The 12,249-nt window shown below is 42.4% G+C and overlaps 1 protein-coding gene across 2 annotated transcripts in view; it reads left to right on the top strand.

Annotated features, from left to right (window-relative positions):
* farp2 (FERM, RhoGEF and pleckstrin domain protein 2) overlaps positions 1-12,249 on the top strand; it is a 157,806-nt gene that overhangs the window by 122,509 nt on the left and 23,048 nt on the right. The window contains exons 14-21 of one of the 2 annotated variants that reach the window (XM_060919763.1): positions 3,091-3,263; positions 3,645-3,734; positions 7,065-7,198; positions 8,690-8,707; positions 8,807-8,888; positions 9,047-9,284; positions 11,667-11,797; positions 12,113-12,181. In XM_060919763.1, the coding sequence (XP_060775746.1) occupies positions 3,091-3,263; positions 3,645-3,734; positions 7,065-7,198; positions 8,690-8,707; positions 8,807-8,888; positions 9,047-9,284; positions 11,667-11,797; positions 12,113-12,181 (935 nt within the window). The remainder of the gene's footprint in view (positions 1-3,090; positions 3,264-3,644; positions 3,735-7,064; positions 7,199-8,689; positions 8,708-8,806; positions 8,889-9,046; positions 9,285-11,666; positions 11,798-12,112; positions 12,182-12,249) is intronic. The other variant, XM_060919764.1, reaches the window with a different exon arrangement.

A 12,249-nucleotide genomic window follows, 5' to 3' on the forward strand; every position in this document is an offset into this window, starting at 1 on the left:
TGAACGCGACCGCCATTTTGGACATGTAGTGGACTTCGGCTCGAATCGGTTTGAAGGCGACAAACATAAAAGAAAAAGGAGCGAGATGCAGAAAACTGTATTTACTAGTTTACTGTAATTATGATCTGGCAGCTATTTACACCGGATCCAGTGTAAATAGCTGCCGGAGCCAATGTCTGAGCTCCGGCCGGCCGCGAGCGAGCGCGCTCCGGAACCTCGGATGTTGGCTCCGGCAGCTATATACACTGGATCCGGTGTAAATAGCTGCCAGATCATAATTACAGTAAACTAGAATGGAATGTTAACAGCAATGTAATGCCTTTTCTGGCTAATTTTATTCGTCTTACCTCCAACAAAGTGGTCACTACACAAGCGTTGGTGTGCCGCTATCCATCTTCTCCGTCGGTCAGCATCTACCGGGATCCGATAAAATGATAACCCTTGCCTTGTTTGTTGATGGTTACTACATCCAGGTGCACAACAATATAGTGGCATGATGGAAGTCTTGCTGAAAATAAACACTTTCTTTGCTGCCGTTCCTCAATGTTGGCTGTGGTAAACTACTGGTAGTACACGTCCAAAATGGCGGCCGCGTTTGTCGTGACGTCACGTGAAAAGGGTCCCTGTACTCACAATGAAAGACTGTTCGATACAGTCACAGAAAACCCCTAACTATTTGTCAGATCTTGAAATATAACAAAAATGGAAAGTTTGCACTTAAGCTGCTACTCTATATCTCCATTTTCACTCATATGAAAGTATTGGCACACTTATGTTTTTAGGTTACCATTTCTGCTGGCTAGTAACCATGTCACATGGTCAGTATGACAGCGTCGCAGACTCAAAAGTAAATAAGCTTTTCAAATTTTGTATTAAAACATTAAGGTGCAGTTTATGATTTAGTAAAATGCCAGTCTCAATTTCTAGATTATCATGATGCAGTGGTAAACAGGTACAGGTTCTCAATTAGGGTAAAAATACTGTCGTTGAATTTGTATTAGTGCCACAGTGCACTGTCACAGTCTCTATGAATGTAAAGAAACGTGAATCGGTTCCTAATGCCAAGTTCTGCGACAAATCCGTTCGCACTATTCTGCACATTTAATTGTGAATGTTGTATGACTGCACATTTAATAACTGTGTTGGAATACCAACCTAATAGTCTGTGTATGATCCTCTGGTCTTTGCTGATAGTTTTGTGTCTGTTCTTTCATCAGAAAAGAGATTTTTATTTATTAAAATTTTTTTTTTTTTAACAGATAGCATATTGTGGGTGGGGCACATCAGAAGTCAAATGTCCACTTTTAAACAACTGCAGTTCTCTGGCACTGTGAAGTCAAGGGTGCTGAAACGGCAGCCATTTCCTCTGCTTTGCGGCACAAGTATCAAAGTCTGATTTACGATTGGAGAGATTGAGAGATGCACAGCTCCAGCTCTTCCTGTGTGGAGTTGCTTCTGTGTTTGTGCAAGATTTTGGCCAAGCCCCTTTAATGCTGTCTTATCCTCCTCCCCACCCGTCTCCTGTGTCATACCCAGTGGGACATTGCAGTTAAACTGTAAACCGTCTGGCTAGCCTGGCCGCATTCCCCATATTCCTCCTCTTCAGGAATTACTTCCGGGTCATACAGTCACACTTTTCCTTACCATTTTTTTTTTTTTTTTCCGTTGGTTCTGTTGCTCTTATCCCCCCCCCCCCCCCCCCCCCCCAAAAAAAAGACCTGTCGTCTGTTCTTTGAAAACTAAATAGCCTGCTGCTGTGTGTGTGTCAATCTTTCATAATTTTCTTTCCTTACGTTGAAATTTGACAGTTTTGGAGAGTCTTTGTTGGTAGGTGACAGTTCTGACTGTCAGCCATCTTTTTTATAATCCTACCATGGTTTGAGCTTGATGCTAAAAGTACCACAAAGCTGTATGGTGTCCCAATATTTAGGAATGTGATCCTCTTGGGTGTAAGCTATATGAAACAGCTGTTCTACATAGTCAAGAAAGAGTACTCCTAAAAATGTTCAGCATTCACCATGACATTTTGTTTTGTAAGCATATTGAAACGGTACTATTTTGCAACAGAGTGCTCAAAACAGAGTGTAAACTTTTAGGAATACAGACGTTGCGTTGCCGCCCCCCCTCCATCACATCCGTGTGTGCAAGTGTATGACCTGCTCTTTTAGACTGACTGACCAGTTGAACCTGTTCTCCTTCTGGTTTAGGTGTTTCTCAATTAATCAGTGCTCGGAATTCTTTCCCAAACTAATTTCCTAGACTGGGATTAAAAATGGGCGTTACCTGAACTGTAATGTGAAAGCGTGTATGACTGACTACTCATCCGCCACGGCATTATTTTTTCCTTCCATTTATTTATTTATTTATTTCTCCAAAGGGCTGGGTAATGTAATTGAGATCATCATATCACACTCTGCTTTTAAAATATCAAGAGTATTGTTATTGCTTTTACAACAGTGAAAAATGCCGATACATCGACGAGTAGTTGATAAAGGTACAAAATGAAGTTTTTATTTGTTTTTGCACTTGTTTTTTTTCTCCTGTCTTGTTCCTCCTTAAATAAAACCCGTTTGTGAGTTTTTTAAAAAAAATGTTCTTGCACTGTGGTCGCTCACCCTGGGGAGCCCCAAAAATTAATTCATTAGGCCCAATTCAGATCAGATTAAATAGTTTGGGTTGGAGTTGTTGCGTTTTTTCCAGTCTCGAACACGATGACGCACGGTCACAAATGGAGAACCGACCATAGCAAGTTTTTGAATACTATTTGAATGAGCATTGATGGATTCATCTGTGCAGCACAGGGATTCACAAAGCAACTCTTAGAACCCAGTGTTCTTGCAAGTTGCTTGCAGTAACATTTCTACAACATTTCCAAATCCCCAAAATTTATATATTGTTGCTTTCAATATTGTACTTTTTTTCTTATAATTATTTGGATATAAGCATACAGTATGTATATGTATTACAATAAATATTCTGTTTTATGATCTCAAGTTTCACCATCTTATTCACCTGTATTAAGTACTGGAGCAGTTTTCGCCTCCCATTTTGTTTTTCATTCATGTCTGCATTAACTTTCTCCTCTCTCAGGTCCCATAATGGACAGCCCCCAGCTGTCTCCCTTTGGGTCTAAATGTCCCCTGAGTGTGTCCACGTCCTTCCAGATGTCCACGCTCAGCTTGCCCAGCCAGCCACCTTCGAGTCCTGTTCTCAGTGATGGGAGCAGCACCAGGCTGGAGGAAGAGGAGGAGCTCAGGAGGAAGGTATCCTGTCCTAGATTGTCTAGAGAATGTTAATCACACCACTGGGTACTATGTTGAAACAGCCATCACATAGAACACCAGTTTGGACCAAACAAAGGGCAGGTATATAACCAAAAAGAGTCTGAAAAACGGAAGGTAATCTCGTGTTGAGGTTCTACTGGCATTTCATGCACCTACTTAAACCTGTAATTAAACACATGGCTACATTCCTGCGTACGCTGTTTGTATAATGTGAGGGGTATAATGATGCTACCTCAATATATTTGTGAAGAAGTCCTCACCAATTATAGTTATCCTTGCTAGCATGTTATACTACGACGTGAGACGGAGTGTTTCATGACATTTGTGTGCTTTGGTGTGCGTGTGTGTGTCCCTCTCCAGAGATATCCCACTGATAAAGCCTACTTTATTGCCAAAGAGATTCTGATGACCGAGAGGACGTATCTGAAGGACCTGGAGGTGATCACAGTGGTGAGCTAACAAATCTATTCCTGATGAAAAGGTTATGTTAAGTGTGTGAAGGGTAAGAGGTTTGGGAATGTCAAGGTCTTTACACATGATGAAACAATGCGAAAGTGTGAAAAGAAAAATCATTGATGGATTTACTGCAACATTAATATTCCCATTAAACTCAACAAGATGTGAGCATTCCACAAAAACAATTGCGTGACGATGGAGTTGACAAGTGATGCACTGGTGCTTATTCTTTTACCAAAAAAAGAGTGTGTGGGGGGGGCATCCTATCCTATCCTGAGAAGTAGGTGAGAACATGGAGTTTCATTGCTTGGTTCAGGAGTTGCCGAGACTGATGGCAAGCACATCACAAAGTAGGCTGTGTACTACGACTAATATATATATATATATATATATATATATATATATATATATATATATATATATATATAAGTGCTGTCAAAAATGTCGTGTTATTAACGCGTTAACTTGACTCAGTTTTAACGGCGGTCATTTTTTTATCGCGAGATTAACGCTCTGTGACATGATGTAGGTTTTTCATAAGCTTTTGAAACTGCCAGGAACTTGGAACAGAGACTTTGCTTAGAAAAACGATAGCAGCTAGACTGTAATGCCACGCCCCGCACAGCCAGAGTCCTCTGCCCTCCCCCGAAGAGCCACGGTGCTTGGCTTAGGTTTCGTTTTCCCATCGGCAGCTCCAGCCCGACTTTGCAGTGGTTGTGACAAGACGTGTTATGCTCTGCAATAAAAAAAAAAAAACATTGGTACAACCAGTGTTCGAACTATGCCGATATTTTCGGGGGGTCCCTTTTTTTCCTTGGGGGGGTGCTTGCGCTCGTCTCAGAGCGCGGATCTCCATCGTGCGCTCACTTCGGATATGCAAATGCTTCCTGTTACACACGATTGCTATGTCAATAAACATCATTTTGCCAATATTTTAGAGACCCCCCCCCAACATTTCCCAAATCATGTTTTCAAGGGATCTCATGTCTGTTTCAGGGGATCTCGGATCCCCCGAGTACCCCCGTAGTTCGAACGGTGAGCAAGCCCATTCACTTTTTTATGCTGATAAGAGAATTACAATGGTTTTTCATGTGACAAAAATGTGCGATTAATCGCGAGTTAACTATGACAGTCACGACATTAATCGCGATTAAATATTTTAATCGTTTGACAGCACTAATATGTATATATATTTTTTTTTTTATTGCCAAGCTTCTCTGCTATATTCCCCCCCCCCCCCCCCCCAAAAAAAAAAAATTGTCTTTAAAGTCATTATTTTTATCATTTTTATTTCCCTTGTCAAACTGTGCTGGGTTTTGAGACACAAAGGTACCATTTGATTATGATTTTAAATACCTACTGAGTATTCAGACACTGTACATACTGCTTTTTGTGTACTAATAGTATGGAAGTATGCATATTTGGATGCAGCCAAACTGAATAAGACTCCGTGCTTGCAGCAGCGTGATGACGTTTCCACAACCTGCGCCCCAATTGGATGACTGCGTTCTAGAGGTCTGCGCGGGACAGAATTTTCAGTCCCGCTCCCGCAAAGAATTATGATTTTCAGTCCCGCTCCTGCCCGCGCCTGCCATATTTCGTCCCGCTCCCGCCCGCAAATCCCGCATGATGCAGACGTTTGCATTATTTCTCACGAAAGTTCTTGTCATTGGCCTGGGGAATTAAACATGCTGAGCTCTCCACTGACCGATCCTTCACCTAGCGCACGTAGCGAGGCTGCGCGTTGCCAGGCGGCATGCGCAGCTGAGGCTTTACAGAGATACCCAACACACCTACCAAAATCTACAGTGGATATTAAGAATATTGTACATTGCACATAGCTTATATGTCACTCCTCACATTTACATTCTAGGAAATACAAGTAGGCCTATAAGAAATTAATATAATTTAAAGACACAGCGTGATGGTGCCCCGCCCCCTACTTTGAGTGGATTTGAGCATAAATATCTACAGCTCACGTTCAGGGGTGCATTTCCCAAGCAACCAACCAAGTTAGCATTAAACCAATATGGTACGATGCAAGTTTGAACTAACAAACATCAAAAAAAAACGACGGTTTCCCAAAGCTGTAGGACCAACTTGGTCTGAACCAACACAGTTCAAACCACGATGTTTTCAGATGTGTTCGGGTGGTCTCGTTTATTGTCGGAATTCAGAGAAACAACCCGAAGTTGGCTGACAGTGCGAACGTCATTTCACCATTAAATGACCGTTAAGCCAAACTTGGTGCGTCCATAATCTTCCCCTGATGCTTGCAACTTGGTGTAGATGTTCATTTAGACTAATATAAAATTGCAATACCCCTCATTTGGAAGTCACGTGTAAACAAAAGGCATCTCCATAAATTAAAGCATCATATACTAGTTTTGGCTATAAAGCTATTTGCCCTGATTAAAAATAGCTAAGCAAACTGCTGTGAGATGGCACAGATAACGTTATGTAGATCTACATGTTGTGTATTTATAGGTGGCATTGTTAGGTTTATTGCAAGTTTATTGTTTAGACTCTGACATTCTGCTGACACATTCCAAGTTGAGTGCTGCATGCGCTCATGATTGACAGCTCTCGCTTTGCGCACTCGCACTCCCACTTCCGAGTCTGTGGTGTTATGATTCCAACCGCGATTTCATTCTCCTCTCATATGAAGTGTTGCGCAACCACAACCAGCTCCTCAGATTATACACTGTCTATTTCTCGCTTTAGACCACATCTGCAAATTTAGGCATCTTAAAATGTTTTTATTAATGCCAAATAAAATATCCAGCACAAATTATATATGATGGACATAAAATTTTATAAATTATTAATTTAAACACATTTTTAGTTAGCGGGACTGCAGCTTATCACCTCTCCCGCCCGCTCCCGCATTGTGCACTCCCGCCCGTGCCCGCAATGAGCTTTCAAAATTTGTCCCGCGCCGCACTGCTTTGCGTCGGGTCCCGCGGGACTCCCGCGGGAGTGCAGGGCTCTACTGCGTTCCTTTCACGGACGAAATGAAAGAAAATTCAAACCTACTCTGGAAAAAAAAATGAACATTTTTCACATACGAAATTTCTCCTTTGTGAAAGTGGTCATTTAAAGGATGGTCACTTGAAAAAATATTTTTTCGAATGAAAAAATTATAACGATGAGTCATGTTGTATATGTAAAGACCTTTTGTGTGTATGTGTAAAGAGTGGCATATCTGTGTGAACATTTTCTGCACATGCAGAAACCGTATTGGGCCCAGTGTGTGACACACAGATATCATATCTGTGTCAGGGTCTAATATACGTGTGTGTGTGTGTGTGTGTGTCTCCTCAGTGGTTCCGCAGTGCAGTGATAAAAGAGAATGCGATGCCTGAAGGCCTGATGACCCTCCTTTTCTCCAATATTGACCCCATCTATGAGTTTCATCGAGGCTTTCTCAGAGAAATCGACCAGAGGCTGGCTCTCTGGTACCCATCTCCTTCCTCTTACTGCAGATAATCGATCATGGACCCAAGGCACACTTCATTTTGAATACTTGTGTGAAATTAACACCTGGCAAGAGTAAAGCAACACAGAAAACAGTGTACATTTGTTGCACAGTTACATTAGTATTAAAGTAATGATGCAATTTCACATTTTTATGCAAAATAATTTACACTATGGTGATCTTGTACCATATCTGATCTCGGAATTCTTGTATATTTGAAATGGTAGATGGGATATTCTGTGCATTCTGTCCAGTTTTCGATTGAGTGATCAGAGAGTTTATTCCTGGGTTTCTAGACCTGTATTTATTCTAAAACTAGAACTAAACAAGCAAAATCAACCCTGCTTCAAAACGTGGCAAAGGGCTTCTTGGAAAAAAATCTGTAGGTTTTTTTTTTTTTTTTTTTTTTTAAATAAATAAATCCCCCGCTTTCCGAAAGGCCCGAAGGGGAGGTTATGTCATGGCGATTTCCATCTGTCCGTCCCGGGAAGAGTTAGTCTGGTTAACACCAGACCATATCACAAGTGAAATATGGTCTGGAATCCGCCTATTGAATTTCTCGTAGGGGAGGTGTGGTTTACGATTGTCAACGGCCGTTTATTGGACGTTGCGAATGTCTATCATTTGGCGTATACGTAGCCCATGGCCAATCATGGCAGTTGTACCCGGTGACGTAGTTAGAGCGACGAAGAAGAGAAGGAAAGAGAAAGAGAAGGCAAAACAAAAATAGGAAAACAATGGCACCGAACGATTACTGCCTTTTGTGCAAGGCAAAGCTTGATCGAAAGTTTGGTTCGTATCGCTCGCCGCCATGTTAAACGTGATCCGTAAACAGTCCCAAATAAACTACAAGCTTCCGTTTGTCGAGTAGTACGCGTCACCGTCTTTCCACCCCTCCCCACTCTCTGATTGGCTCCCTAACTCAGGCGAGCCTTTAGACCATAGTTTCCATGCTGTCTTTTCAGATCGGAACGATTGTGCAAAGCAGCATGGGATTTCCCAGGCTAGGGAAGAGTACTCGCCTTCTGAAATCAACTCCTCTCACAATTTGTGGAGGAATTTCACCAAACTTGGTAAAAGGCATTATTATGTGTTGGTAGTACACAGATTGTAATTTCATTCAATTCAGTTGCGTTTTACCAGAGTTGTAGTGTAGTTGCCAGCGGAGGATATTGTGCTCTCAGAGCACTCATGTTTTTTTTTTTTTTTTTTTTTTTTTTTTAAGGTTGTCATGTCTGTCTTCAGTTTTTTCAACATGATTCCCAAGATATCAATTTCTGCGATTAATTAAAGCCTTGTTTTGTCCAGCACCAAATTATGTCCAGCCTGTAGTGCATTTTCTTTCTTTCTTTTTTTTTTTAAACTATGCAAGTGTAAAGATAGACCAGCATAAACATGACAAAGAAATTGAAACCAAAGTATTTGAAGAGGGATGTACCTGTGATCGGTTTACCCTGATATTTTGTTGCAGCTCAGTACGTCTCCTGTGGTAAGGACACTCCAGCTGAAGACGCTCCACAGATACGACACTTCAACAGTGATGACGGTGCGTTTATCTCTTGCTAATATTCTTTCCTCTTGTCACCAGGGAGGGGCGCTCAAATGCTCATGTGAAGGGAGATTACCAGAGGATTGGTGATGTTATGCTGAGGAACATGTGTGCCCTGAAGGTGAGGTCTTAGTTAAATAATGAATGGAACATTTCATGTCGGTTTTGAAATGTGTTCAAAATACTCAGATGTGCAATTTTAATCAAATGTATTAATTTTGCATATTTAAATTTTCAATGCAAACATGTATTCTTCCCCCACCCCCCTTCTTTCCTCAGGAGTTCACCAGCTACCTACAGAAGCATGACGAGGTACTGACAGAGCTGGAGAAGGCGACGAAGCGTGTAAAGAAGCTAGAGACGGTGTATAAAGAGTTTGAACTGCAGAAGGTGTGTTACCTGCCCCTCAATACTTTCCTGCTCAAGCCCATCCAGAGGCTCATGCACTACAAGCTGATCTTGGAGCGCCTATGCAAACACTACTCCCCTGAGCACAGGGACCACCACGACTGCAAAGGTGACTCCACTCACACACTCCTCCATCTGTAACTTCCAGTAGGTCAGAGCTTAGGCTGCATCCACGTTAATGTGTCTCGTCTCATCTCATCTCATCTCATTATCTCTAGCCGCTTTATCCTGTTCTACAGGGTTGCAGGCAAGCTGGAGCCTATCCCAGCTGACTACGGGCGAAAGGCGGGGTACACCCTGGACAAGTCGCCAGGTCATCACAGGGCTGACACACAGACACAGACAACCATTCACACTCACATTCACACCTACGGTCAATTTAGAGCCACCAGTTAACCTAACCTGCATGTCTTTGGACTGTGGGGGAAACCGGAGCACCCGGAGGAAACCCACGCGGACACGGGGAGAACATGCAAACTCCGCACAGAAAGGCCCTCGCCGGCCCCAGGGCTCGAACCCGGACCTTCTTGCTGTAAGGCGACAGCGCTAACCACTATAGCACCATGCCGCCCACATTAATACGTTTCATTTTAAAATGAAAGTCATCTCGGTCCGGACGAGCATTTTAGCTTTGTATCAGAAATTGCTGTCCACACTAACGCTCCTAAAAATGCATATTGCGTGACTATTTACTGGCCGATTTTACGACTTTACCAATTATGTCGAATTCGACAGTTATGTGCCAGCATACTGTAAAACACGCGGGTTTTTTCTTCTTATGGAAAAGGGTCTTATCTTAAAGGATAATATGACTTGTATGTATTTCTGTTTAAAGAGCAGTATGTACACTGCCTGGCCAAAAAAAAGTGTCATACACTCAGTATTTTGTTGGACCGCCTTTAACTTTGATTACAGCACACATTTGCCATGGCATTGTTTGAATAACCTTGTGCAACATCACAACACTTATTTCCATCCAGAGTTGCATTAATGTTTTTCTGAGATCTTTTCTTGACGACAGGAGACTCAAAGCACTTCTCCATCACATCCCAGTGAATTTCAGCGGGGTTAAGGTCAGGACTCTGTGGTGGCTAAATCATGTGTGAGAATGATTCCTCATGCTCCCTGAACCACTCTTTCACAATTTGAGCCCTAATTTTATGCCCATGCTATCAAGGAAGGGAAAAAAAAACATTGATGTGATAACTCGGTCATTCAGTACATTCAGGGAGTCAGCTGACCTCATTTTATTGCCACATAACGTTGCTGAGCCTCAACCGGACCAAAGGCTTGTACAGTGGCCACTATGCATGATTGGTACGTCACTTCATCTGCGTCCCGTCTTACCTCAACATGCCCGTCTCTCTGGAATAGAGCGACTCGGGACTCTAAAAGACCACATGACCTTTTTTCTTTGCTCTAGAGTTCAAGCTTTATGCTCCATAGCAAATTGAAGCCTCCCCCCCCAATTAGCCTCACTAACAAGTGGTTTTCTTATGGCCACACAGCTGTTTAGTCCCAATCCTATGAGGTTTTGAGACATTGTGTGTGGAAATGCTCTTACTCTCACTATTAAACTGAGTTCTATTGTAGGGCTTTTTATTTTTTCTTTCTTTTTAAACAAATGATTCAACTTCGGGGCGGCACGGTGGTGTAGTGGTTAGCGCTGTCGCCTCACAGCAAGAAGGTCCTGGGTTCGAGCCCCGGGGCCGGCGAGGGCCTTTCTGTGTGGAGTTTGCATGTTCTCCCCGTGTCCGCGTGGGTTTCCTCCGGGTGCTCCGGTTTCCCCCACAGTCCAAAGACATGCAGGTTAGGTTAACTGGTGACTCTAAATTGACCGTAGGTGTGAATGTGAGTGTGAATGGTTGTCTGTGTCTATGTGTCAGCCCTGTGATGACCTGGCGACTTGTCCAGGGTGTACCCTGCCTTTCGCCCGTAGTCAGCTGGGATAGGCTCCAGCTTGCCTGCGACCCTGTAGAACAGGATAAAGCGGCTAGAGATAATGAGATGAGATGAGATGATTCAACTTCAAACATTTGTCATCTCCAGTCATGGTCAGTCAAGATTATTTTTCCAACCACATTGCTTCCATGAAGTTGATTGTTCACAACTGTCCTTCCAGGTTTTATTAATGCATTTAACAGTCCTTAACCCTGCTCTGCTAATTTCAGCAGTGTCCTTAGTTGTTTTCTTTGCTTGATGCAGGCCAATAATATAATATGACCCTTCAGAAGCTCAGTAACATCTTTTCTGCAACTGCGTGATGCGTTTTCCGACATGTTTGTCAAAGAAATGAGAAGCTACTCACTGCATCAGTTAGGGTTAAAAGAATTGTTGCCGGCGGAAAAATATTAATCGCTGCAGTAATTATCCAGTCAAAGGCTCTTAAGTATTTTCTTATTTAAATCCAAATGGTTACTTTTTATTTTCTCCAGGCAGCATGTGTGGCGTATATATACAATTCATAAAGAGTGTGTGTGTGTTTCTGCAGAGGCTCTAAAGGAGGTGGCAGACATAACAGCTCAGCTACAGAGTAGCCTAATCCGACTGGAGAACTTCCAGAAACTGACAGAACTGCAGCGGGACCTGATTGGCATTGAGAACCTCACTGCTCCTGGAAGGGTGCGAGTCCTGTTTTATTGAATGTGTTCCCCAGATTTTGCAACATGCCTCTCTAATTTTTGCTTGCTGAGAGGAAAAAAAATTCTAGACATACATACTGTAAGGGTTTTTTATTGTTGTTGTTTTTTTAAATAGCAGTAGCACAACAGGGCTTTTATGAAGAAATATTACTGTTTGAAAACTATTTTGGTTGAATGTTTAAGATTCCATGTTCTACCAATAAGGTAAAAATCACTTGGTGCATCGCATGCCTGTGTGAGACTAAAATATTAGTGCAGTGGTTTCTGTGGTTTGTGATCCCTCTTTGATCATCAGGAGTTCATCAGGGAAGGCTGCCTTTACAAGCTTACAAAGAAAGGCCTGCAGCAAAGGATGTTCTTCCTGGTGAGTTTATACACCACTTGTTTTCTTACAGCAGGGTTGGAGAAATCACTGGCTTAAGTGTCCAGGAC

Source organism: Neoarius graeffei, chromosome 4, assembly GCF_027579695.1.
Source record: "Neoarius graeffei isolate fNeoGra1 chromosome 4, fNeoGra1.pri, whole genome shotgun sequence".
NCBI classification, from domain to species: domain Eukaryota; kingdom Metazoa; phylum Chordata; class Actinopteri; order Siluriformes; family Ariidae; genus Neoarius; species Neoarius graeffei.